Genomic DNA, 27,799 nt, shown 5'->3' with positions numbered 1-27,799 from the left:
GAAACTTGTGCAGCCGCGCGAGGGCAATTTTAGCTGATTTTAGAGTTCAAACTTAAATCATTATTTTTCTGTGACTTAACTTTTAAGCAGTGTTGACAATGGGGGCTTGAACAGAGCTAGTTTTTTTTTTTTTTTTTTTTGTAATCTCTATTGACATATTTCCCAGGCTATGTCTAGGGCGTGGAGCAGAGAACAAATCCACTTTCGTTTCTGGGGAACTTCCGGAAGCGTTTACTGCAGTGGTGCGCCTGCGCAGTTGGTCTCCACCATATTGCTCGCTTTCCTCCGTCCGGCTAGCAGGGGGCGCTGTGAGGTAATGTCTAGTCTTCTCCTCAGGGCTCTGGAACTTTGCGTAAAAGGGTAGGAGGCGAAGCGGGCTGAGGGGCGTTCTATCCTCGACTGCCCTGGTTTCTATGACCCTTTGTCCTCCAGCCTCGCCCGGGCTGTGGGCCTGCGGGCCTGGTTGCTAGGTGGAAGCGGGGCGCGGCGTAGGCCGCGGCGGCTACCCGGGCGTTTAAAAAGCTACTACGCAGGCGGCAAAAGGTCCTCAGGCGGCGGACTCGCGTCTCCCTGGAAACAGGCTGGGCCGGGTGGCCGAGCGGCTTTTGAGTCGGGGCCGGGTTGCGGGTGGACTGGCGGCCCGGGGCCGGGGAGCCGGGCGCGCTGCAGGCGGACCGCAGAGCGTGGTCCGGGTGTCCCGGGCCGCAGGCGGGTGGCGGGAGCCTCGGCGGGAGTCCAGCCGGGGGTCGCGGGCTGCCAGCCACTCACCCGGGCTCCTCTTCCTCCCAGCAGACCCCGCCTGCGGGCCGCCGACCGCGACCATGGTCTCCAAGTCCGACCAACTGCTCATCGTCGTGTCCATCCTAGAAGGTGAGTGGCCCGGGATTTGGCGTTTGCGACTGCTGCTTCCTGAATTTTAACAGAGTAGTATGGGACCGAGGCTTTGTTAACCTGAAAAGCCCTGTCATCTTTGCTTGTGCCGTCCCCAGAGACTTATTCAAAGTTGGACACAGGTCTGTTGGGCAGTTGATTTAAAAATCCCCCAAGGGAGTATGAGAGCTCTTAGGGATAGGTGATATTTAGCGTGACTAGCCGTAGACCCAGAGAATGTTGGAAAAACGATTTCCATCGGAGGCAGCACGTTGATGTCTTATATTATGAGCCGAAAATGTGCCTGGAAAGCACGTTCTGTTCAGCAACCTCCTGGTAGTACCATTGGTGAGAACTTTGCTTTGACTCAAATACACGTTTCCTGCATTTTCAGAAGTGTTGCGGTGGCTATTCCCTTTACAGCTCTTGACGGGGGACGTAGAGGACTACAGTTGTCGAGAGGGTCTATTACACATGCCTCGAAGTTTGGTTTGTTGAATGAGTGACATTTATTTATTTGGAGACTCACTGAGTGTCAGGCACTGTGCTGGGTGGGAATGGACGAGTAAAATAGTCCTGGTTCTAAAAGCTAAGGGAATAGCATGGAGAACAGTAAATAATTTAAATAATTCATCATGATGTGGAAGAGAGAAGGACCACCTCTGTCTGGGGAAGCTGGGAAGGGTTTCCCAGAGGAAGTGACATTTATTTGGGTCCTAAAGGATGATTAGAAATTTGTCAGGCGAAAAAAAAGGAAGGAAGGGCGTTCCAGGCAAAGGGAAGAGCCAGTGGCATGTTTAAGGTATAGAAAAACAAGGCATGTTCTTTGATTGCTTGACTTCAGTGTGGTTGGAGAGCAGGTTGCAGGAGAGTGGAGGGTATAGGAGTTGACTGGTAAATTGAGGATAGGTTTTGAATAACAGGATACGAAGAAGTCATCTTGAGTGGTGAGAGGAATGGCTGGGGACCCCTGCCCTGCCATGGGAGGTATCTTGTGGAGGCCTGGCATTACAAACCCAAATTTTGAGTTGTGGAAGAGAAGGCTGACCAGAAGCTTTAGTGTTGGGGCAGATTTAACTGTTAGGTTACTGACTGTTTAAAGACATAGGACTGAAATCCCATTGTAATTTGGTGAACATAAGCTTTTGGACTTGGAACTGTGCCCATGCTATGAGGTAACAGAAATGTAAAGCGCTCTCTCCCTTCAAGGTTGTAGGGTTCTGTCTCCTTGGGGAGAGCAAATTAATGTGCAGGACATATGTTGGGATGTAATATAAATAAAATAAAAATAAATGATACGGGCTGTAAACGCAGGTTTTGGAGGTGGGAGAGGATGATGGCTGAAATGCCTTGAGTGGTAGGTAAGCTTTAGATAAGCGAGGATAGAAGAAAGTCATTCCGGAAGATGAGACAACCCAGGCCACTGTGGGATTGAGCATGGTGGGTGGAACAGTGAAGAGGTCAGCAAGGTGACCAGACCCAAGGAAGGTGAATATTCAGGAATATTGTGGTAAGAAATAAGCTTGTACAGATAGAGTGAATAGGCCTTGGAGGATCTTGAAAGCCAAGGAATTTAGATTTAATGTTCTAAAAAATAGGGAGCCAGCATATATATTCCTAAGTAAGAAAAAGTTTTTTTGTAAATGTAGTTTAGTAGCAGCATGCAGGGAAGAGAACCTGGAGTCAGGAAGGTCGGTTAGGTGTTGCTACAAACATATCTAAAACTGGCCCACGGTGCTCCAAACTGTTCCTCCTCTTGTGTTTGTATTTTCATTCATTGTAACCATGCTGTTGCCTCAAGCCGAGACCCTGGGAGTCATCATCTGCCTGCATTCCCTCTCCATCCCCAACTTATAAATGGTCACTGAGTGTTGATTTTATTTTTCAAATAATAGTAGGTGCTTCATATAAACTTTTAAATGAACGAGTTTCCATTGTGGGTGCCTTGCTTTGGGGCCGTCATTATCCACCTAATCTACTGTAGTAATCTTCTCAGTAGTCTGTTTCATGAATGTTTTCTTTTCAGAAAACACTTAGTGTCCACCTTACTGTCTGGGGATAACCCTTCTGAAATGCCAATCTAATTTTCTTAAAATCCTTCGGTGTGCTGAGGGGTAAGGTCTATACTTAAGAGTGGCGTACATGGCCCTTTGTGGTAGACATGTTGCCTACCTTTTCAGCCTCATCTCCCCTCCTGCCATATTTTCATGTGTTCCCAGTCCTTCAACTACATTGAGCTGCTTGCAATTTCTTGACTGCATTTCTAGAAATGCCCTTTATTCAAAATAAAATGATTGGGTTTCTACTATGAGCAAACTTTGGGCTGTTTACTGGATTCCAAGGACGAAAATGACAGGGTCTCTGTTCTCAAGGTATTCATTGTCTTTGGGACGAGGCAGGCACCTGTTTGTTCTATTGCTTATCCTCTGTTTTCAAGCTTATTGGAGGTTGTGGTTAGGATAGTCTGAAAATACAGGGTTTTTTGACATATATGAAATTCATTTGGGAAACTTAGTGATCTTTCAGAGCAGCTGAAAATGAGGTCCAGCGAGAGGCCTTCAATTAGTGCTAATTGGGAGAGCCATGCCATATGTGGTAAGACTCTTAATAGGGAGTTTCAAATGAGAACATCAGGTAGAAACTCACAGGTTTGCAATCAAGCTCTTTCTGGCCAGCTTAATTCCTTACTAAGTGGCTTGTAGCAGGGTGAGTAGCAGCAGGGATATATTTACTTAACAGTGGTTAAAACTCCCCTAACTGAAATCCTCCTCACCGAAATCCCCCTCACCAGACCTGTAAACATGTTGGCTGTAAGATTCTTAGTGCTTCTTTCTTAGTTTTTTAGCTTTCTGTTTTCAGTGTTCTAAGTTTGTCGCTTTCCACTAGACCCTCAATTGCTCAAGAACAAGTATTCTGTTTTACTCTTTTTGCATCCCATTTTCTGGCGTTAATACTCGACTTTGAATATGTCTTCAACAAACAGTAAAGGAATGAGGTCAGGCAGTACAAATGAACAGTAATGTGTAGATAGAATATTTTAATATTTCTTGATAATATACAACGTTGTACTTGAAAATAACATGAATGAATAAATGTGTTTATTTTCCTTTGGCTAATTTGTAAGGTATTCTTAACTGTGTTAGCAGAAAAATGAAGATGCAGGTAAATTTGTTTTTGCTAATTTATTTCTCAACTCTCCAGATGATTTAACTGTTCTATATTAAGTACTGGTATCGTAATATCTAAAATTGGTGTAATCACATTTTTAACTCTTTAATTCTAAATGTTATTAAGATCATTGCTGCTCACAGTGTGAACCAAGGACAACACCATGGACATCTCCTGGGCTCTTGTTAGAAATGCAGACTCTCTGGCCCACCCCAGACCTACTGAACCAGAATCTACATTTTAACAGGGTTCCTGGGTAATTCGTTGCACATTAGTGTTAGAGAAGCACTAATTTATTAATTATAGCTTTCAATTTGATAAATGTTTTTCATGAATCATGAATTTGAGTCTATCTGTGAGTATGTGCTAGTGAGGTAGTTTATGGACTATACAAGTCAACCACTGTTAACATATGTCAGTTTTTAAAACACATGCTAAATGATCATATTTGACTCGTGTACACTTGTGGTTAACCTGTACAGCCTTTTTTTTCTAGGTCGCCATTTCCCCAAACGTCCAAAGCATATGCTTGTAGTAGAAGCAAAGTTTGATGGAGAACAGTTGGCTACTGATCCTGTGGACCATACTGACCAGCCAGAATTTGCTACTGAGTTAGCCTGGGAAATTGACAGGAAAGCCCTTCATCAGCACAGGTGACTGTTATTTTCAATTTGTTTGGCTCTTTTTCAGTCTGTTATAAATAAATACGTATATATCTCTAAGTAGATAACAGTAATATTTGTTGAGTGGTTTTTTAATGTGTCAGGAAATTTGTAAGTACTTTGCAACAGTAATTCATTTAAACATCAGACTAACCCTATGAAGTAGGTATTATTTCCCCCGTATTACAGGTGAGAAAACTGAGGCCTAAGAGGTTAAGTATCTTGCCTTAAGTCAGTCAGCTGGACAGTGGTAGAGCCCAGCAGCCAGTTCAACTCCAGAGCTAAGCTTTTAACCACTACACTTAGCTTGCTTTTTTTCTTTCTTTTTTTGCTAATGTCTGAGAGAATAAATATTCTAGAAGTGCCATCATGATGCCTACCCACTATTAAATGTGGGTTGGAATTCACTGTAATTTTTATTAATAAATTTATTGTATATTTTACCTGGCTTGCCAAGGATATATAGATATATATATATAGTAATTATATAAGGTATTCTTTCTAATTTTACACTTGATTTTAGACCTTTAAATACTTTATTGGTATATAAAACATATTTAAAGTTATAGCTTCTTATTATTTCATGAACTATGATGACCAGAGCAGGCAAGAACACTAATAAATACTTTTATTTTAAAAATAATTGAAAATATGTTTCCTCTGGGGAACATAGAATCTCTTTAATATTTGTTCTTTCTTAGTACTAAATGAAATAAAAGTACCAAGTTAAAAAAATGAAAACAAGGAGAAATTTAATTTCTTCTATTGTTAGATTAGTCCATGGACTTATTTGAAAGGGTATCAAATTCCTAGAGGATATTAGAATTTTGTATTTCATCTCAGTGACTTCTGGAATATCTGCTCAGACAGAGACTTGATATATTAGTGCCTGTCTTGGTGGTTGTGTATCTAATTGTGTTAGTGCAAAATGGTACCACTCTGTATTTGGTAGACTGAGAAAATAACACAGATAAATTAAATATAGAAATGATGATTTTTGTGCCAAGTGCAGGTTTCATAGTCGTTCCATTAGATGACAGTGATGGCAAAATCCAATCAGCTTACTATATGAGTGAGCCAGTATAGGGGTTCCAGACTCAAAAGAAGCCATGTTATACCAGTGAAGGTCATGCTTATATGACCTTATCATGTAGTACATTGAATTGTTGTTAACTTAATTTTAATAATTTGTGATATTATGGCATTTAATTCTTAAGTTTATTTCATTTTTTAGCAACAAAAAGAGCTATAAGCACATACGCGTGTGTATTTGAAGCTTTATGTGTGTGTGACAGTCTAAGAAAGACAATTTAAAATCAATCTTGAGAATTCATGGTAATTTTTGACTTTAAAAGAGTTCTGTATGTTACAGAAGCTTGAGAAACATTGATCTAGATGTTAGCTTCTTCGATGAGAGAGACTAAAATTTTTGACATGTTTTGTATATGACTTTAGTTGGTGTATAGATAAGTAGACATAATTAATAGTTCATGCCAGTTGAAGAGTTTTTCAGAAAGCATAGAATAGATATAGGTTATCCAACAAAATTATAATTGTCTTGATAGTAGTAGGCTGCTTTTTCAAAGCTAATAGAAAGTTCAGTATTAAGCAAAAGCGATTTTATTTATCACATAAATTGTTATGTTGCAGGCTACAGCGTACTCCTATCAAACTCCATTGTTTTGCCTTGGATCCTGTATCTTCATCCAGGGAAACTATAGGTTACATTGTTCTAGACCTAAGAACTGCTCAAGAAACAAAGCAGGTACTGACCTTTTGATGTTTTGTTACTGATTATGTAAACAGTTGGTTATATTCAATAGATAACAGATTGATGGAAAGGACATGGAATATTGGACCTAATAGATCATGGGCTTGAGCCAATATGGTAGTTCTTAGTTCTTATGATGAATTTGATTTAGAAAATCCTGACCTTTAGGTCATTCTTTTGGCCTAGAACCATCTTTCTCAAAGAAACTTCTCTCTGAGTTCAAGTCTGTGTTCAAGTTGCTATTACCTTTAACACGTTCAGCTCCTGCACTTCACCTTCAAAGGTGTGCCTCTTTTAGAGTTCCTTGCTTCAGTGGATGGTCACCACCCTCCTACCAGTTAGGCGAGCTAGAAATATAGAAGTCTTCCTTGACACGTCCCTTTCCTGGCCTCCTTGGCCACCCTTTGCAGTTGGTTTTGCCTCCTGATCTATCTGCTATTCTGCATTTTCACACTGCCATCTCAACTTAAGCCACTCTCTGTCCTTCTTACCTTGGCTGTCTTAATAGTAGCCTTCTAACTGGTTTCCCTGCTTCCCGCTCCTTGAATTCCTTATGTAGTAGTTAGAGGAAGGGAATTTCTTGAAAAACACTTGTTATGTAAATAGTACTCCCACCACAGGAAGGAAGAACAACTCAGGATCTTGATTCCTGTGCTTTTTGTTATTGAAAATGCTTCTTATGTCTTTTAAAATATCTTACAACCTTTTTTGTATGTTATTGACTTTAGAAATTCTAACTTTCAGTTTTTCCTAATGACTTCTTTTGGTCCAACTTTCTTAAGAAAATAAAGTAAAAAAAAAATTCTTCTCTTTTATTTTAAAGTCCTCAATTGATTTGAATCTTAAATTAGGATTCTGTGAAGAAAAATTTACCTGTTACTAACATTTTTGGTACTGATAGCAATGATAGAGGCATACCTTGTTTTATTGCAGTTCACTTTATTGTGCTTCACAGATACTTTTTTTTTTTTTTTTAAACCAATTGAAGGTTTGTGGCAACCCTATGTCAAGCAGATCTGTTGGGGCTGTTTTCCAGCAGCATTTGCTCACATTTTGGTAATTCTTGTAATGTTTCAAACATTTTCATTATTATATTTGTTACAGTGATCTGTGGTCAGTGATCTCTGATGTTACTATTGTAAAAAGATTATGACTCACTGAAGGCTCAGATGATGGTTAGCATTTTTAGCAATAAAGTACCTTTTAAATAAGGTATGTACATTGATTTTTTAGGCATAATGCTACTGCACACTTAATAGACTACAGGATAGTGTAAACATAACTTTTGTATGCACCGGGAAACCAAAAAATTCATGTGACTCACTTTATTGCAATAGTCACTTTATTGTGGTGGTCTGGAACTGAACTTACAATATCTCCAAGGGTATGTGTGTATTTGCAGATGAGCCAGTCAGCCTGGCCCAAATTTGGAATTATTCAAAAGAAACTGAACTGCTTTAAAAGAGGACTTGTTTCTCCTCCATCCTTAGGTACTCATCACCTCTCTGCCCCCAAGTCCTGAAAAAGGTTTTCCTTCTTTAAGCTTAGACCCTGAATACTTCTGCAGTTGCTTTGGTTTAAGAGAAGGTAAATCCTCTTAGGAGGAGGATATCTGAGCTGAGATCATGCCTCTAAATGCTTTTGGTGTTCCTTTTCCCCTTGTCTAGTCCTTTAGGGCAGTTTGTCATCGTATTGGTGAACAAAGTTAAGGAGAAATTTTTTTTAATTATGTTAGTTTTGGGAAAACCAAATATTGTCTTGTTTAATGTCTTCTGTTTGCCAGCAGAAGAAATATTTGAAGTTGGATGGTAGAATATTTTAATTTCAAGGTAAATTGATTCTCTATAAATAAACACAAACAGAAGAGCTTCGATTTCTTTTTCTGAGTTAATAACAAAAATATATCATAAATCCTGTGAACAGCTAAAAATCTTTTTTTCCAGGCTTATACTTAAAATAAGAAAATATCTGTCATAAGACATACAGCAACAAACTGAGTTTTTGCCTTTAAAAATACTTGGTTGTGGATTTTTTTTAAATACCTGTGGGCTAGTTCACTCTGTTTTACTTACAAACATAATTTGAATATAAAACTGCAGTTTTGGGTTTTGATCACTATAAGCACCAGTTCCTATGCCTTTATATTACAGTGGTCAGAGTAAGAATGCTGTTTACAGGTATTGAAATGGTGCCCCTTCACTAATGATACACGTGGTCTTGGGCCATGAGATTTTGATTTCGGTATGAGAATTCTTGAGGTTACCTTGCGGTTTGGGGGAGGAAGTGGCTATTCGGGTAATTTAGGATACCTCATTCTGTGAGAAACCCTTTATATTTCAGTATCAGTCAAATACATGGTTCATAACCCAGAACTCTACCATTAGACCTTACTTAAGTATTTTGTTAGTATTTTTATTAACACTAAGCTTTTCTTTTTCTGATTTGATATAAACAGAACAAAGCAGAAATGTGGCAGGCAGAAAAGGTATAACAGAAAAAGTGAAAAATTAGGGGTTAGGAAATGGAAAATTGATAGTCTTTGTTGTTGTTATAAGGGATGAAGTGAGATTGGGGATATGAGTGAAGATAGAAAGAAATACATGTACTGGGTTTCCTCCTCTTTAATATATTATTACCTGTTGAAGCATAGGAGTAGAAACAAGGAAGGCAATCTAAACTTATACTTAATTTTTTCACGAGGAAATTCAGTTAGTTTCCTAAGCAGGATTAATTTCTTTTGAGGAAAATGTGGGGAAAGAAAATACTTTAAAAGAGGAGAAAGTACTGAGAAACTACAGGCAATATATTTAGAACCTTATAAAACATTTCCCACTACTGTATATTTCCTATTAACAATTAAGGAGTTTTGCTTTTGTTTTGTTTTGTTGTTACTCTAGGCACCAAAATGGTACCAGTTGCTGAGTAATAAATACACCAAGTTCAAGTCTGAGATACAGATAAGCATTGCTTTGGAAACAGATACAAAGGCACCAGTGGATAGTTTTAAAGCAAAGGGAGCCCCTCCTCGAGATGGAAGAGGTTTGTGCATCATCTCTAAGGTTATTCTCTGAGAAGTTATATCTGTGCACTAGAACTTGAGGAAGGGAGGGGAGGAGGTATTATAGGAAGATAAATGCAGGAGTGTAAACTGATCTTACTCTAGAGCAGCAGACAAATGTTGGGACATTGTTACACATGAACACTTGTTGCTCTTACCTCTTGTTTACAAAAATTAGAAATAGGGAAAGATTGTCTTTTCTTTATTTGATATATATAACAGAACAAAGCAGAATTTTATATTGTTTGTATATAAAAATTGCTATTTAGGAAAATTTTCTTCCTAGGATGAGTGCAGGATAGCCAAAAATGCTTATGCTGGTCTCTATTAACTCAGCTGTAGTTTAAGAAAAGCTTCATTTTTTTTTTCCCCTTTATTTTTTAATTAATAAACCTTTTTTTTAGAGCATTTTTAGGCTCACAGCAAAATTGAGTGGGAAGTACTAAGTATTCCCAGATATCCACACACACACACACAGCCCTCCCCACCACTATCAACATCTCCCACCAGAGCGGTACGTTTGTTGAAATCGATGAACCCACATTGACACATCATTATCACCCAGTATCCATAATTAATATTAGGGTTTGTCCTTGGTATTGTACATTGTATAGGTTTTGACAAATGTGTAATGACACATATCCTTGATTGGAGTATCCTACAGAATAGTTTCACTGCCCTGAAGATCCTCTGTGCTCTGCTTGTTGATCCCTCCCGCCCCTCTAACCCTTGGCAACTACTGATCTTTTTACTATCTCCATAGTTTTGTTTTTTTCAGAATCTTGTATTGTTGGAATCATGTAGCATGGAACCTTTTCAGATTGGCTTCTTTCACTTAGTAATATGCATTTAAGTTTCTTCCATGTCTTTTTGTGGCTTGATAGGTCATTTCTTTTTAGAGCTGAATAATAATCCATTGTTTGGATATACCACTGTTTATTTAAACACTCAGCTACTGAAGGATATCTTGGTTGCTTCCAAGTTGGGGCAGTTAGGAATAAAGCTGTTACAGACATCTCTGCAGGCTTTTGAGCAGACCTAAGTTTTCAATTCATTTGGATAAATACCAAGGAGTGTGATTACTGGAGCCTATGGTAAAAGCATGCCTAGTTTTATAAGAAACTGCCAAACTGTAAGAGTATATGGTAAGAATATATTTAATTTTGTAAGAAACCAACAAACTGTCTTCCAAAGTGACTGTACCATTTTGCATTCCCACCAGCAATGAATAAGAGTTCTTGTTGCTCCATGTCCTTGTCAGCATTTGGTGTTGTCACTGTTTTGGATTTTGTTCATTCTAATAGATGTGTAGTGGTGTCTCATTGTTTTAATTTGCGATTCTCTAGTAATAAATGATGTTAACATCTTTTCATGTGCTTACTTGTCATCAATATATCGTCTTAAGTGAGGTGTCTGTTCAGGTCTTTTGCCCATTTTTTAATTGGTTGTGTGTTTTGTTTTGTTGCATTTTAAGAGTTCTTTTTATATTTTGGATAACAGTCCTTTACCAAATGTCTCTTTTGCAAATACTTTTTCCAGTCTGTGACTTGTCTTCTTGTTCTTTTGACATTGTCTTTAGTAGAGCAGAAGTTTTAAAATTTTAATGAAATCCACCTCATCAGTTCTTTCATGCATTGTACCTACAGTGTTACATCTAAAAGGTCATTATCATACCCAAGGTCATCCAGGTTTTTCCTATATTGTCTTTTTAGGATTTAATAAAGTTTTCTACTTTACACTTTGGTCTATGATCCATTTTGAGTTCATTTTTGTGAAGGTTTTAAGGTCTGTGTCTATATTCATTTTTTTACATGTGGATGTCCAGTTGTTCCAGCACCACTTTTTGAAAGAGTATCTTTGCTCCATTGTATCACCTTTGCTACTTTGTCAAAGATCAGTTGACTGTATTTATGTTGGTCTATTTCTAGTCTCTCTATTCTATTTCATTGATCTTTGTGTCTGTTTCACCAGTACTACACTGTCTTGATTACTGTAGCTTTATAGTAAGTCTTGAGGTTGAGTAGTATCAGTCTTCCGACTCTGTTGTTCGTCAACGTTGAGTTGCCTGTTCTGGGTCTTTTGCTTCTCCATGTAAACTTTGGAATCATTTTGTCCATGTCCACAAAATAATTTGCTGGGATTTTGATTGGGATTGCATTGATTGTATAGATCAAGTCAGGAAGGACTGACATCCTGACAATATTGAATTGTCCTATTAGCATAGACTATCTCTCCATTTATTTAGTTCTTCTTTGATTATATTTATCACAGTTTTATAGTTTACCTCATATAGATCTTCTGCATGCTTTGTTAGATTTATTCCTAAGTATTTAATTGTTTTGGGTGCTAATATAAATGGTATTTTATTTTATTTTTTGATGGTACATTTTTAAGAAGTTTTTATTTTATATTGGAGTATATTTGATTTACAGTGTTGTGTAACTTTCAGGTGTAGAGCAAAGTGATTCAGTTATACATATACGTATATCTATTCTTTTTCAAATTCTTTTCCCATTTAGGTTATTACAGAATATTGAGTAGAGTTCCCTGTGCTATACAGTAGTCCTTGTTGGTTATCTATTTTAAATACAGTAGCGTGTATATGTCAGTCCCAAACTCCCAATTTATCCCTCCTCCCCACCTTTCCCCCTTGGTAACCATGAGTCTGTTCTCTAAGTTTGTAAGTCTCTGTTTTGTAAATAAGTTAATTTGTATCATTTTTTTAGTTTCCGCATATAAGTGGTATCATATGATATTAGTCTTTCTCTGCCTGACTTACTTCACTTAGTATGATAATCTCCATCCATATTGCTGCAAATGGCATTATTTCATTCTTTTTAATGACTGAGTAGTATTCCATTGTATATATGTACCACATCTTTTTTATCCATTCATCTGTGGATGGACATTTAGATTGCTTCCATGTCCTGGATATTGTAAATAGTGCTGCAGTGAACGTTGGGGTACATGTGTCTTTTCAAGTTACGGTTTTCTCCAGATATATGCCCAGGAGTGGGATTGCTGGATCATATGGTTGCTCTAGTTTTACTCCATTGGTTTATTTCTGGTTTTATTTCCGTTACTCTAGGAGACGGATTGAAAAAGATATTCCTGCGATTTATGTCAAAGAGTGTTTTTCCTATGATTTCTCTAACAGATTTATAGTATCCGGTCTTACATTTAGGTCTTTAATCCATTTTGAGTTATTTTTGTGTATGGTGTTAGAGAATGTTCTAATTTCAGTCTTTTATATGTAGCTGTCCAGTTTTCCCAGCACCACTTGTTGAAGAGACTGTCTTTTCTCCATTATATATTCTTGTCTCTTTTGTCGAAGATTAATTGACCATAGATGCGTGGGTTTATTTCTGGGCTTTCTATCCTGTTCCATTGATCTATATTTCTGTTTTTGCGCCAGTACCATACTGTTTTGATTACTGTAGCTTTGTACTATAGTCTGAAGTTGGGGAGCCTGATTCCTCCAGCTCTGTTTTTCTTTCTCAGGATTGCTTTGGCTCTTCGGGATCTTTTGTGTCTCCATACAAATTTAAAAATTTTTTGTTCTAGATCTGCAAAAAATGCCATTGGTAATTTGATAGGTGTTGCATTAAATCTGTAGATTGCCTTGGGTAGTATAGTCATTTTGACAATATTGATTCTTCCAATTCAAGAATATGGTATATCTTTCCATCTGTTTGTGACATCTTTGATTTGTTTCATCAGTGTCTTATAGTTTTCAGAGTACAGATCTTTGTCTTCTTAGGTAGGTTTATTCCTAGGTATTTTATTCTTTTTGATGTGATGGTAAATTGGATTGTTTCCTTAATTTCTCTTTCTGATCTTTCATTGTTAGTGTATAGAAATGCAAGAGATTTCTGTATATTAATTTTGTATCCTGCAACTTTACCTAATTCATTGTTGAGCTCTAGTAGTTTTCTGGTAGCATCTTTAGGATGTTCTATGTATAGTATCATGTCATCTGCAAACAGTGACAGTTTTACTTCTTCTCTTCCAATTTGGATTCCTTTTATTTCTTTTTCTTCTCTGATTGCCGTGGCTAGGACTTCCAAAACTATGTTGAATAAAAGTGGTGAGGCGGAATGATTTCAGCTGTTCACAATTGTGAATGGTGTTAGCTGTGGGTTTGTCATATATGGCCCTTATTATGTTGAGGTAACTTCTTTCTGTGCCCACTTTCTGGAGAGGTTTTAATCATAAATGGGTATTGAATTTTGTGAAAAGCTTTTTCTGCATCTCTTGAGATGATCATATGGTTTTTATTCTTTAGTTTGTTAATGTGGTGTATCACACTGATTGATTTGCAGATATTGAAGAATCCTTGCATCCCTGGGGTAAATCCCACTTGATTGTGGTGTATGATCCTTTTAATATATTGTTGGATTTGGTTTGCTAGTTTATTGTTGAGAATTTTTGCATCTGTGTTCATCAGTGATATTGGCCTGTGTTCCTCCGTGGGTTTATCCTGCCTGGGACTCTCTGCACTTCCTGGATTTGAGTGTTTCCTTTCCCATGTTAGGGAAGTTTTCAGCTATGATCTCTTCAGATATTTTCTTGGGCCCTTTCTCTCTCTCTTCTCCTTCTGAGACCCCATGTAATGAGAATGTTGTTGCCTTTAATGTTGTCCCACAGGTCTCTTAGAATGTCCTCATATCTTTCCATTTTTTTTTCCTTTATTCTGTTCTGCAGCAATATATCCACCATCTGTCTTCCAACTCACTTATCCATTCTTCTGCCTCATTTATTTTGCTATTGATTCCTTCTAGTGTATTTTTTGTTTCAGTTCTTGTATCGTTCATCTCTGTTTGCTTGTTCAGTCTCTGCCTTCATTCTTTTTGGAGATCTTGGATCATCTTTACTATCATTACTCTGAATTCTTCTTCATGTAGATTGCATATCTCCACTTCACTTAGTAGTTCTTCTGGGGTTTTATCTTGTTCCTTCATCTGGGACATACCCCTCTGGCATCTCATTTTGTCTAACTTTCTGTGATTGTGGTTTCTGTTGCACAGACTGCAGGGTTGTATTTCTTGCTTCTGCTTTCTGCCCACTGGTGGATGAGGCCCAACTAAGAGGCTTGTGCAGGCTTCCTGGTGGGAGAGACTGTTTCCTGCCCACTAGTGGGTGGACCTGGGTCTTGACCCTCTGGTGGGCAGGGCTGTGTCAAGGGATTTGTTCAGCGGGAAGCTGTGGGCTCAGAAAGACTCAGCCTGTCTGCTGATGGGTGGGGCTGTGTTCCTGCCCTGTTGGTTGTTTGGCCTCAGGTGTCCCAGCATTGGAGCCTACAGGCTGTTGGGTGGGGCCAGATCTTGGGGAGAAAATTGCAGCCTCCAGGACGGCTCACGCCGTACTCCCCAGAAGTACTGCCACCAATGTCTCTGTCCCTGCAGTGAGCCACAGCTGCCCCCTGCCTTTCCCGGAGACCCTCCGATACCAGCAGGTAGGTCTGGCCCAGGCGCCTATGAGATCACTGCTTTTTCACCTGGGTCCTGGTGTTCATGAGACTGTGTGTGCACCCTCCAAGAGTGGAGTTTCTGTTTTTTCCGGTCCTGTGGATTTCCTGCGATCAAACCCCACAGGCCTTCAAAGCCAGTTTGCTCTGGGGGCTCCTCCTTCCCACGCCAGACCTCCAGGCCAGGGAGCCTGACATGGGGCTCAGAACTTTCACTCCTGTGGGAGAACCTCTGTGATATAATTATTTTCCAGTTCGTGGGTCGCCCACCCAGTGGGAATGGGATTTGATTTTACTGAATTTGCGCCCCTCCTACCCTGTCTTTGTGGCTTCTCTGTCTTTGGATGTAGGATATCGTTCTTGGTAGGTTCCAGCATTGTTTTTGTTGATGGTTGTTCATCAGTTAGCTGTGATTTTGGTGTTTTCTTGGGAAGAGGTGAGCTTACATCCCCTACTCTGCCATCTTGTCTCCGTAGTGGTTAATTTTCTGTAAATGGTATTTTAAATTTCAAATGCCACTTGTTTATTATTGGTCTGTAGTGCAGCGATTGGCTTTTGCATATTAACCTTGTCTCCTGCAGCCTTGTTATAATTGCTTATTATTAGTTCCAGTAGTAGGTTTTTTTTGGTTTGTTTTTGTTTTCGGTCTTTCCATAGATGGTCATTCTACAGTTACTTGCAAACAAAGACAGTTTTGTGTCTTTCTTCCCAATCTGCATGACTTTGTTTCTTTTCTTGTGTTCCTGCATTAGCTAGGACTTACAGTGTGCTACTGAAAAGCAGTGGTGAAAGGGGACATCCTTGCCGTACTCCTGATCTTAGTGGGAAAGCTTCTCACCATTAAGTATGATGTTAGCTGTAGATTTTTTGTAGATGTTCTTTATCAGGTGAGGAGGTTACTCTCTATTTCTAGTTTGCAGAGTGTTTTATCATGACTGAGTGTTGGATTTTGTCAAATGCTTTTTCTGCATGTATTGATACAATCATGTGGTTTTTCTTCTTTAGCCTGTTGACGTGATGGATTACATTAATGGCTTTTTGAATGTTGAACCAGTCTTGTGTACCTTGAATAAATCCATTTGGTTGTGGCGTATAGTTCTTTTTACACGTTGTGTTGATTTTATTGGCTAATACTTTGTTGAGGATTTTTACATCTGTGTTTATGAGATATTGGTCTGTTGTTTTCTTCTCTTGTAATGTCTTTGCTTGGATTTCATATTAGGATAATGCTAGTCTCATATAATGAGTTAGGAAGTATTCCCTCTGCTTCTGTCTTGTGGGAAAAAAAATTGTAGAGCATTGGTAATAATTTCTTCCTTGAATGTTAGGTAGAATTCACCAGTGAATCCATCTGGATCTGGTGCTTTCTGTTCTCTGAAGTTGTTGATTCAATTTCATTAAGTGATATAGGCCTATTCAGATTGTTTTCTTCCTGTGTGTGTTTTAGCAGATTGTGTTTTTGAAAGGAATTGTCCATTTCATCTAGGTTATCAAACTTGTGGGCATGAGTTGTTCATAGCATTCCTTTATTAAACTTTTAATGTTCATGGGAATCTGTAGTGATGTCCCCTTTTTCATTTCTGTTAATAGTAATTTGTGTCTTCTTTATTTTCTTAGGCTGGATAGATGCTTATTGATTTTATTGATCTTTTCAAAGAACCAGCTTTTGATTTTGTTAAATTTTTTCTCCATTGATTTCCTGTTTTCAGCTTCATTGATTTTTGCTCTAGTTTTTATTATTTCTCTTCTTCTGCTTACTTTGGATTTAATTTGCTCCTCTTTTTCTATTTTCCTAAGATGGAAGCATAGATTATGGAGTTTTGTGGTTTTTTTGCCTTTTAGTGTGCCTTGTAATTTTTTATTGAAAGATGGACATGATATACTGGGTAAAGGAAAATAGACTTTTAGTAATATAGTGGTAAGGGGGAGGGGAAGCATTCTATAGTCTTGTGATTAGGTTTCAGTCTTGGTGAGGCTGTGTCCCCTGTACTGTTTGGGCTTGTCTGATACTAGATTTTGGTTATGCATCTTTGGCAGGCCTATTAAGATGCTCTGTTCTCATTGCATCTTATCAGGTGGTGCACTATTTTCATTTAGTCTCATTACTGATTATGTTCACTTGATTACTTGATTATGGTGGTGTGTGTCTGTGTTCTCAACTGTAAACTTACTTTTGTTTTCTTTTGTAATTAATAAATATTTTGTGGGGAAGAATTAGAAAAATATTTATTCTTCATTATACCTTCAATTTATTCACTTATTTGTATTGTCTAAGTATGGACTTGACAGTTTTCTCTTTATTTAGTGGGTTATAATCTTTAACCATCATTGTTTGTCCCAGATTTGAGCATTGAGAACCCCTTCAAGCTTCTTCTGTTTCCTTTTTACCATCTCGATAATCCTTTGAGCCTTTTTTTTAAAAGTTTATTTATTTATTTATTTGGCTGTGTTGTGTCTTAGTTGCAGCACGTGGGATCTTCATTGTGGCATGCAGGATTTTTTGTTGTGGCACGCAGGCTCTTCGTTGCGGCTCGCGGGCTTCTCTCTAGTTGTGGTGCGGGCTCTAGAGTGCTCAGGCTCAGTAGTTGCAGCACATGGGCTCTCTAGTTGTGGTGCACGAGCTCTAGAGTGCGCGGACTCAGTAACTGTGGTGTGCAGGTTTAGTTGCCCTGCCGCATGTGGGATCTTAGTTCCCTGATCAGAGATCCAACCCGCGTTCCCTGCATTGGAAGGCGGATTCTTAACCACTGGACCACCAGGGAAGTCCCTTTGAGCTTTTTTTTTTTTTTTCCTGATACAAGAAGATGGTCCAGGTTCATCTTATACTTTTCCTATCTCAGCCCTGGATTCAGCCGTTACTTTAAGGAGCCCTGCTTCTTTTTAGAAAAGAATGATGTTTACAAGTCAAGATCCAGCTGCTAGGTGTGCTGTTGGGGTGTTGTTCCCATGTATGTATACATACACACATATATATGCAGACACATGGATATATATACACAAACACACATATATATACATACATACTTTATATATTGATTTGCCCATATATATACTGAACAACATATATTCACATTGACACGTTCAATCCTTTTAATCCTACACCACAAGATTTATCCTAGTGTCCTCCCTTTCTGATAATGCGAGACCTGTCATAGTTAGTATTTTGACCTCTTAAGCTCTGCTGACCTTACTATTTAATGGCTACCTTTATTAAAGTACTTAATTGTCAGGTACTGTGCTAATAAGTGCTTTTGTTATCTAATTTGATCTTCTCAACAACACTGTAAAAGCTTTGCAGAAGGAAAAATGGAGACTAAAGGAGATCTTATAATTTCCCCATACAACTACTGAATGACAGAACTAGGGTTGGAACTTTGGTCTATGTGAATGTAGTGTCTATACACTTAACCATTAAACTATTTTTAGCCAGTGCTACTGTAAGCACATTTCTTTTGGCTTAACTCCTGAAGGAGTCGAGGATTGCTGGTTTACAGGGTATGCATATATAAAATTTTGATAAGCCCTGATATATTACCCTCCAAAAGGTTGTACTAGTCTGTACCTACCAACATGGAGAGTGCCAACCTGCTGGCAATCTCCCTGACACTGAATATTGTCTATTATTTTAGTTTTGTGTAGTTTTGTTTTTTTCCTTAATCAGTTTTGAAAAACCCTTGTCCCTCTCCAGTCTCTTCATAACGAAGCCTATTTGATTATATCTGTTCTCTTCTCAAAATTGTTTTATTGTTTTCTCTTATTCTTAGAAAACTATCCAAATGTTTCAGCATGGCGTTCAAGGAGGCTCTTTATGATATGGCCTCTCCCCACTTTCTGTACCTGAGTCCTCACTCTATGATCCAGCATGCCACATCTATTTCAGTTCTCTAACCACATGCTTTCTCTTGCTTCTGAGTCTTTGTATATATTGTTTCTTCTGCCTAGAACACCGTTTTCCACTCCCTCATTCTCTGTCTAGTCACCTTGCTCTTTTTAGCCAAGTTTTGCTTATTTTTCAGTTCGCAGTTTAGATTCACTTCTTTCAGGCAACCTGTGATACCTTTTCTACGTGGTTTATTAAATTGAAATCAAAGGAAACCTAGCTGAGATATTAACTGTATCTGTGAAAACTGCCAAGTAAATTAAAAAGCATAACCAGCTTTCAAAATCTTATAATGGTTTATGGCAAACTACAATGTAGTTTAATTGTGTTTTTTTCCATAAAGTACCCGCCAGCCTGTCTGGACTTGACGCAAAGGACATTGTGGCGGTGCTGAATGAGGAGGGAGGCTATCATCAGATCGGACCAGCAGAGTATTGTACTGACTTCTTCGTGATGTCCGTGACCATAGCATTCGCCACCCAGTTGGAGCAGGTGAGATGAGTGATTCGTGAAGAACTTGAAAACATTTTATTTTTAAAATCTGTCTTTTAGGTATTAAAAAGCCTTGCAAGTAGACTTACAAAAATAATTTAGAAAAATGTTTTCTTTCATATCAGAAAGCATTTTTGTTTTAGGAAAAGAATAAATTGGGATGATCTTGGTAGTAAGAGAATAAACTAAATCTCTTAGAATTTAGAAGAAAGACCATAAATAAGCATTGTTTCACAATGTATTGTGTGACATTGTAAAGACTGTTATGAAATGATTTTTTTCTAAGTGTTAAATACTTTACTTTTTGGAGAAATATACAATGTTGGGAACATTGTCTCAGTCAGACCTTAATAGCTGTCAGGTCTGGGATTAGATTTTACCTTATTTACACACTAACAAATTAGCCTAAATGCTGCCAGAAGACAGAAGATTCTTGGGTCAGAGGGAAAGGAGCATATTACTCTCAGCACAGCAAGCAACATGAATATCAGCATATTTCTTTCAGTTCCCCCTATCCCAAGTCCCATGGAGGTGACATAGAGGGGCCCAGGTGGTTGCTCCGCACTCATTGGGAGCGTGTCACAGCTGAGGAACACAGAACTTAGGGAATGTACGACTTCTACTGTAAGTAGTCTAGGTCTTTGTCTGGGAAGACACGTTACTTTATCAAAGTTATGAGCTGCATAAACAGCGCTGGGAGATGGCCTGGGTAAGAGTGGTCAGGGCCTTGCATTCTTGTTACACTCAGCAAGAATGTGCAGGGATGCTCAGGGCCTGTGGCCGATTGCTTCCTCCCAACAATGGCTCAACACAAAAGTAGCTGTTATTTCATTGTCCTTTTCAGGATCGAGTCCAGTTTTTTTGACATTATGTTGATCTACGGCACCTGAAATAAATTACTACTTTAAAATATAGAGAATATGGCTTATGACTTTAAAATTTTTATCAGACTATTCACTTTCTTAGAGGTATACATTTCCCAGATAATCCGCATTCATAAGTGAAATATGAGTTAGTGACCACACTAAATCTTAGTAAGATCTATCAGGTAAAAGATTTTTCTCAGGAAATGTGTTTAGCTCTGTCACCCTGAATGCATGCCCACTACGAAAAGTACTTTTATATATACATATTCTTTGAGCTTTACTCTTTCTCTCCCAATTTGGTACTGTCATTTTCTCACTGACACTATATATATGTGATTTTGTCTCTTTCCGTCAATTTCCTTTTTTTCCTCTCTTCATAAAGCTCTGCTTGTGGATTGCCCCGGCTTAATATGCCATGCTGGTTGGGGTGGGGGGGGGAGTTAGATGTCCACTGTCTGTTCATTAACCACATCAGAACACACATTAGATAGTGAGTCTACTGTGTTTTTACTGTGCTATTAAATACCTGCAAAGTATTTAAAATTGCTACTTTATTTTTAAAAATATTTTTTCAACTCCCTAGGAAGGCATAATTTTACTTGTGTTATATTTTGTGAAATAGGCATGTGTTCACTACTTTGCTAATGTTGTATTTAATCCTAGCACAACTTTAGGGGGTTATTATTTTCACTTTTGAGATGAGGAAACCAAGCTTTGAGAAAGTTTTTTAGCTAGTAAATATCCTAGGAATTTCTGGCCATATGGTCACTCTCCACATTCTCTTGTTCCCATATTTTGCTCTCTTGCCTCTGAAGGGGTTTTGGAGTAAGATCAATTTGAGTTGGAATCTAATTCTCACTACTTACTGGCTTCTTTAACTTAGGCAACCTACTTAACCTTTCTCAGGCTTGAATTTTCTCAGTTGTATGGTGGCAGTAGTACCAGCCTTGTGGGTGTGCATGAGGAATGAGATAAAACTAATGTGCTTAACATGTAGTTTGTATGTGTGAACCTATATTTATATAGTGAAAGCTTGTGGGTAATTGACCTACTGAATCCACAACTAAAACTAATACAGTTCTTGGTAATACAAAGTAACTTTTTAGGAAAAGTCACTCAGTTTAGTTAAAAATAAAAAAACAGATTGATGTCTGGCAAGCTATTTGCTATCTCCGATAAAAATTAAGCCAAGTAGGTTCCTCAAAAGATTAAACAGAATTACCATAGAACCCAGCAGTTTCACTACTGGGTATATATCAAAAGAATTGAAAACAAGGTATTCAAATAAAAACTTGTACGTAAATGTTCATAGCACTATTTACAATATCCCAGAATATCACAGAAATAACCCAGATGTCCATCTATGGATGAATAGATTAACAAAATAAATAAATGAATACACACACACACACACACACACACTCTCTCTGGAGTATTATTTAACTATAAAAGAAATAAAGTACTGATACATGCTACAACAAGGATGAATGTTGTAAACATGCTGAGTGAGATAAGCCAGACACAAAAGGTCACATACTGTTTGAGTCCATTTATATAAAATATCCAGATAGGCAGACCCATAGAGACAAAACGCAGATTTGTGGTCACCAGGGGAGGGAGAAGTTATGGGGGAGCGGCATGGGAGTGGCTGCTCAGTGGTTCTGGTGTTTCTGTTTGGAGTGATGGAAAAGTTCTGGAACTAGGTAGTGGTGATGGTTGCACAACACTGTGAATGTACTTACTGAACTGTACAGTTTTTAATGGTTAAAATGATAAATTTTCTGTTATGTGTATTTTACAATAATTTTTTAAAACACAAAAAATGAAGCCCAATAATTTATTCATCCCTTGATACTGCTTAGTATTACTTGTTTGCTTTTTTCACTCTTTATGGACAAGCCAAGGATTTTAAAAAATAGCAGTTTAGTTTTTTTCTTCTCAAGCTAGTCAAAGGTAGTGTGAGAAAGCATCTAGCGATAAACAAACATACCTTTCGGATGCAAATAAGTGACTTAGAACATTGATACTGTAAAGTAGTAGAATGCAGGAATGAAATTAGAGTAAGAATACTGGATTGTGATAACCTTGCTTCCTTTTTAAATATTGAAATTAGGGCAAAAAACCTGTTTCTAAATCCAAGGATGATAAAGGATTTTTAAAAGCATCTCTTCTCTTAGTGGGAATTACTTAGAATTAAATGTGCTATGAAATATTAAAGGGCTATCTTTTTTTCTTAAAATTTTTATTGCTTTCTGACTATGGAAGAAAGTAAAAGAAAATGAAAGTCTCTTTTAATTAAACTCCTCAGAAATAATCACCCATAAGGGCAGTATATTCTTTTCCTCAGGTATTTTTCCATTCACATAATAGCTGACTATGTGCTAGGCAGACTTGTAGAAGTGAACATGTATTATCTCTTTTAATCCTTCCAAGAACCCTAAGAGAAATGGAAGTTCAGAGTGATTAAGTACTTGTCTAAAGTCTCATAGCAAGCCATTGGTGGAACCAAAGTTGAGGGTCGGGGCTTACTCCAGAATTTGTGCTCTCAACAACTAAAAGTGTATAAGTGCTGGCTCTCAATAAATATAAATCTACATGATTAAAATCCACATGATTAAAATCTAATCAAACAAATACATTTTAAAGTATAGGATTAAAGTAATAACTTGCTTTGTATTTAAAATATATTTAATATAAAATAAATAACTTCATTGACTATTTACTGTGTGCTCAGTACTGGGTTGTTTTAATGTAAGTGGTTAGTACTTTTATTTTCACAAACTTACAGACTTACAAACTGTCCTGTAAGTATTTTTGACCTAAAAATATTTTAGATAACTTTCATGTCACTATATCATTATTTAGGAGCCATATTGTATGATAACTATAATATATTTAAGCCATCTCCTGTTGCAGAACATGTCAATTACTTATAGTTTGTTACTTTTAACAATGTGCTAGCAAACATTAAAGGTCTGTTAGAAGGTATTTTGCATTTTCTGGGACAAGCATCCCATGTCTTCATGTCACGTGGCCAGGAAACTACCAGCTTTGAGAAGTAACACTCCTAGTATGGAAGACATCCTTTTTTTTTTTTTTTTAATTTTGTATTAGACTATAGTTGATTTACAATGTCGTGTTAGTATCAGGTGTACAGCAAAATGATTCAGTTATACATACATATATATATATATATATATATTCTACTTAATTTACTACAGAATATTGAGCAGAGTTCCCTGTGCTATACAGCAGGTCCTTGTTGGTTATCTGTTTTGAATATAGTACTGTGTATATGTCAATCCCAAACTCCCAATTTATCCCTCCCGCCCACCTTTCCCCTTTGCTAACTATAAGTTTATTTTCCATGTCTGCAAATCTGTTTCTGTTTTGTAAATAAGTTCATTTGTATCATTTCCCCCCCCCCGCATATAAGTGATATCATATGATATTTGTATTTCTCTGTCTGACTTACTTCACTTAGTACGATAATCTCTAGGTCCATCCATTTTGCTGCAAATGGCAGTTTCATTTTTTTTTAATGGCTGAGTAATATTCCATTGCATATGTGTACCACATCTTCTTTATCCATTCATCTGTCGATGGACATTTAGGTTGTTTCCATGCCTTGGCTATTGTAAACAGCACTGCAGTGAACATTGTGGTGCATGTATCCTTTCAAACCATGGTTTTCTCTGGATGTATGCCCAGGAGTGGGATTGCTGGATCGTATGGTTGCTCTATTTTTAGGTTTTTAAGGAAACTCCCTACTGTTCCCCTCTGAGCATATTTGTGTGTGGATGATTTACTACCTTTACTTTATGTTTGCCTTTACTGGTGAGCCTTCCCATTTGTAATTTTCTTGTTTCTAGTTGTGTCCTTTTCTTTTCTACCTAGAGAAGTTCCTTTAGGATTTGTTGTAAAGCTGGTTTGGTGGTGCTGAATTCTCTTAGCTTTTGCATGTCTGTAAAGCTTTTGATTTCTCTATCAAATCTGAACAAGAGCCTTACTGGGTAGAGTATTCTTCGTTGCAGGTTTTGCCCTTTCATCACTTGAAATATATTATGCTACTCCCTTCTGGCGTGCAGAGTTTTTGCTGAAAAATCAGCTGATAACCTTATGGGGATTCCCTTGTATGTTATTTGTTGCTTTTCTTTGTTGCTTTTAATATTTTCTCTTTGTCTTTAATTATTGTCAGTTTGATTAACGTGTCTCTGCATGTTCCTCCTTGGGTTTGTCCTGCCTGGGACTCTGCACATCCTGGACTTGGGTGACTATTTCTTTTCCCATGTTAGGGAAATTTTCAGTTATTATCTCTTCAAATATTTTCTCATGTCCTTTCTTTCTTTTTCTGGGACCCCTATACAGTGAGTCCCCTACATACGAATGAGTTCTGTTCTGAGAGTGCGTTTGTTAAGTCCTATTTGTTTGTAAGTCCAACGAAGTTAGCCTAGGTACCCAACTAACACAATCAGCTGTATAGTACTGTACTGTAATAGGTTTATAATACTTTTCACACAAATAATACATAAAAAACAAAAAAGAAAACATTTTTAATCTTACAGTATAGTACCTTGAAATGTATGGTAGTACAGTACAACAGCTGGCATACAGGGGCTGGCATCAAGTGAACAGGCAAGAAGAGTTACTGACTGGAGGAGGGAGAGGAGGTGGGAGATGGTAAATCTGAAGGATTATCAGCAATAGGAGATGGAGGGTAAGCTGCAGTTTCACTCATGCCTGACATTGATGGCACAGGTTCTGGTTCCTTGGTGGAACCAGATGCATGTTCGCATCTTTGAAAGTTCGCAACTTGAAAGTTCGTATGTTAGGGACTTACTGCATTGCGAATGTTGGTGCTCTTAATGTTGTCCCAGAGGCCTCTGAGAGTGTCCACACTTCTTTTCATTCTTTTTTCTTTATTCTGCTCCGTGGTTGTGATTTTCACCATTCTTTCTTCCAGGTCACTTATCTGTTCTTCTGCCTTGTTTATTTTGCTATTGATTCCTACTAGTGTATTTTTCTTTTCAGTTATTTTATTGTTCATCTCTGTTAGCTCTTCAGATCTTCTAGCTCTCTGTTAAACATTTTTTGTATCTTCTCAATCTGTGGCTCCATTCTTTTTCCAAGACCTTGGATCATCTTTCCTATCGTTACTCTGAATTCTTTTTCGTGTAGATTGCCTATCTCCACTTCACTTACTTGTTCTTTTGGGGTTTTATCTTGTTCCTTTGTCTGGGACATATTCCTCTGTCATGTCATTTTGTCTGTCTTTCTGTGATTGCGGTTTCCATTCTGCAGACTGCAGGGCTGTAATTCTTATGGCTTCTGCTCTCTGCCCCCTGGTGGATGAGGCTGGTCTTAGTGGCTTGTGCAGGCTTCCTGGTGGGAAGGACTGGTTCCTACCCACTGGTGGGTGGACTCGGGTCTTGTCCCTCTGGTGGGCAGGGCCATGTCAACGGGTGTGTTTATTGGGAAGTTGTGGGCTCAGGAAGGCTTTAAGCAGCCTGTCTGCTGATGGGTGGGGCTGTGTTGGTTGTTTGGCCTGAGGCATCCCAGTACTGGAGGCTACAGGCTGTTGGATGGGGCCAGGTCTTGGTGAGAAAATGGTGGCTTCTGGGAGGGCTCATGCCAATGGGTACTCCCCAGAAATACAACCACCAGTGTCTTTATCTCAGTAGTGAGCTACAGCCAACCCCTGCCTCTACAAGACCCTCCAATACCAGCAATTAGGTCTGGCCCAGGTTCTTATGAGGTCACTGCTCTTTCCCCTGGTTCCTGGTACACACAAGACCTAGTGTGCACTCTCCAAGAGAGGAGTTTCTGTATCCCCTGGTCCTGTGGATTTCCTGCGATCAAATCCCTCTGGCCTTCAATGCCAGATGCCTTGCGGGCTCTGCCTCCCGATTCCAGACCCCCAGGCTGGGGATTGTGATATGGGGCTCAAAACTTTCACTCCAGTGGGAGAACCTCTGAGATATAATTATTTTGCAGTTTGTGGGTTGCCCACCCAGCAGGTATGGGATTTGATTTTATCGTGATTGTTCCCCTCCTACCATCTCCTTGTGGCTTCTTGTTTGTCTTTGGATGTAGGATATCTTTTTTGGTAGGTTCCATCTTTTTTTTTGTCGATGGTTGTTCAGCAGTTAGTTGTGATTTTGGGTGTTTTCTTGAGAAGAGGTGAGCTCATGTCCTACTCCGCCATCTTGTTCCACCCCCAGTAAACATTTCATTTGTGAAGGGCTCCATCTTCCCCCTGCAGCAGCTCCTTACAGTGGGTGGAAGACAGCCTTTTGTAACTTAATTTATAGGTCTCCAAGTTCTGTAAGAGTAGCTACAAAGCTTTTTTTTTTCCCATCAAAAGAAGTTATAGTAAATAGCTTGGATTAAGGTTTTTTAAAAACCTTCTCTCATTTACGGAGAGGATGGTGGAGTAAGGATATGTGGAAATAAGGAAAGCTCAGTGTAAAGTATTTGACCACTTTCTTCTAAAAGAACTTTTATGGAGTTTTCATCGAGTAGTTGAATGAAACATAAGCTTTAAAACAACATTAATGTATAAAAATATTTTACTCTCTTTGTGCTTGTGTAAGATAAACCTTTAAAAATTAAACTAGTGATTTGGTAGTAATTTGGCAGAGATTTAGAAATTTTGAGTTATTAATTCAAGGCTTGAAATAAATCATTTTAGCAAATATTTTTGGAGTTTCTCAGACATCTTTAAGGATGTTTAGTGGTTTATAAAGTAATAATCCTTTTTTTTTCTTAAATATTTAGTTAATTCCATGTACCATGAAACTTCCAGAAAGACGGCCTGAGTTTTTCTTTTACTATTCTTTACTGGGAAATGATGTTACAAATGAACCCTTCAATGATTTGATCAACCCAGACTTTGAGCCAGAGAGAGCATCTGTTCGAATACGTAGCAGTATAGAAATTCTTCGTGTTTACCTGGCTCTTCAGTCTAAACTACAGGTAGGTACGGCAGAAAATTGTTTCTTATGAGATGATTTTTTAAGCATTAAAGAGGTACCCGAACTCTGTCTTATTTCTGAAGTGGATATCATATTTCTGCCACATCTTTTAATTTTTTAGGAATTATCCTGACTTGTACAGTCACAGCATGACAGTTATTTCAGAATTTTAGGAGATATACCGCCTTACTTTGTTACTGTGGAAAGAGGTAGATCAGTTATCGGTCATTTATAATAAAAAGTTGTACCTGGAGCTTAAAGCTGCGGGCACCAGGCAGGTTTTATTATTGTTAGTGGAGATTAGCTGTCACCACACAGATCACACTCTAGATTTCAGAATTTATACACCTTATTGCTGTTAAAATCAAAGAGATAAAACAACTTTCTAAAACCTGTTCTTGAATTTGGTAGTTTTGTAAACCAATTTTAAATTGGACTTTATTTAAAAGTGAACCTTATCTAGTCCAAAATTACTTTTCTGTTTGTTATGATTAATTTTAACCAGACTGAAATGGGTGGTGAAGTAGGGTGGGGTAGTCATTTTTTTATAGTAAAGTGATCATTCATTAGACTTTGCTTGCGTTTTGAGTG

The 27,799-nt window shown here is 38.1% G+C and overlaps 1 protein-coding gene across 1 annotated transcript in view; it reads left to right on the top strand.

Annotated features, from left to right (window-relative positions):
* The first annotated feature begins 426 nt into the window (after positions 1-426).
* Positions 427-27,799, top strand: part of CEP120 (centrosomal protein 120) — a 77,375-nt gene continuing 50,002 nt past the window's right edge. Inside the window, exons 1-7 of the mRNA XM_068535771.1 lie at positions 427-543; positions 793-870; positions 4,535-4,691; positions 6,351-6,465; positions 9,369-9,510; positions 19,220-19,368; positions 27,012-27,209. Of these exons, the coding sequence (XP_068391872.1) occupies positions 822-870; positions 4,535-4,691; positions 6,351-6,465; positions 9,369-9,510; positions 19,220-19,368; positions 27,012-27,209 (810 nt within the window). The 5' untranslated portion in view covers positions 427-543; positions 793-821. The remainder of the gene's footprint in view (positions 544-792; positions 871-4,534; positions 4,692-6,350; positions 6,466-9,368; positions 9,511-19,219; positions 19,369-27,011; positions 27,210-27,799) is intronic.

This window comes from Eschrichtius robustus, chromosome 2 (genome assembly GCF_028021215.1).
Source record: "Eschrichtius robustus isolate mEscRob2 chromosome 2, mEscRob2.pri, whole genome shotgun sequence".
In the NCBI taxonomy this organism is placed as follows: Eukaryota; Metazoa; Chordata; class Mammalia; order Artiodactyla; family Eschrichtiidae; genus Eschrichtius; species Eschrichtius robustus.
This window is presented reverse-complemented; position numbering and strand designations above follow the sequence as displayed.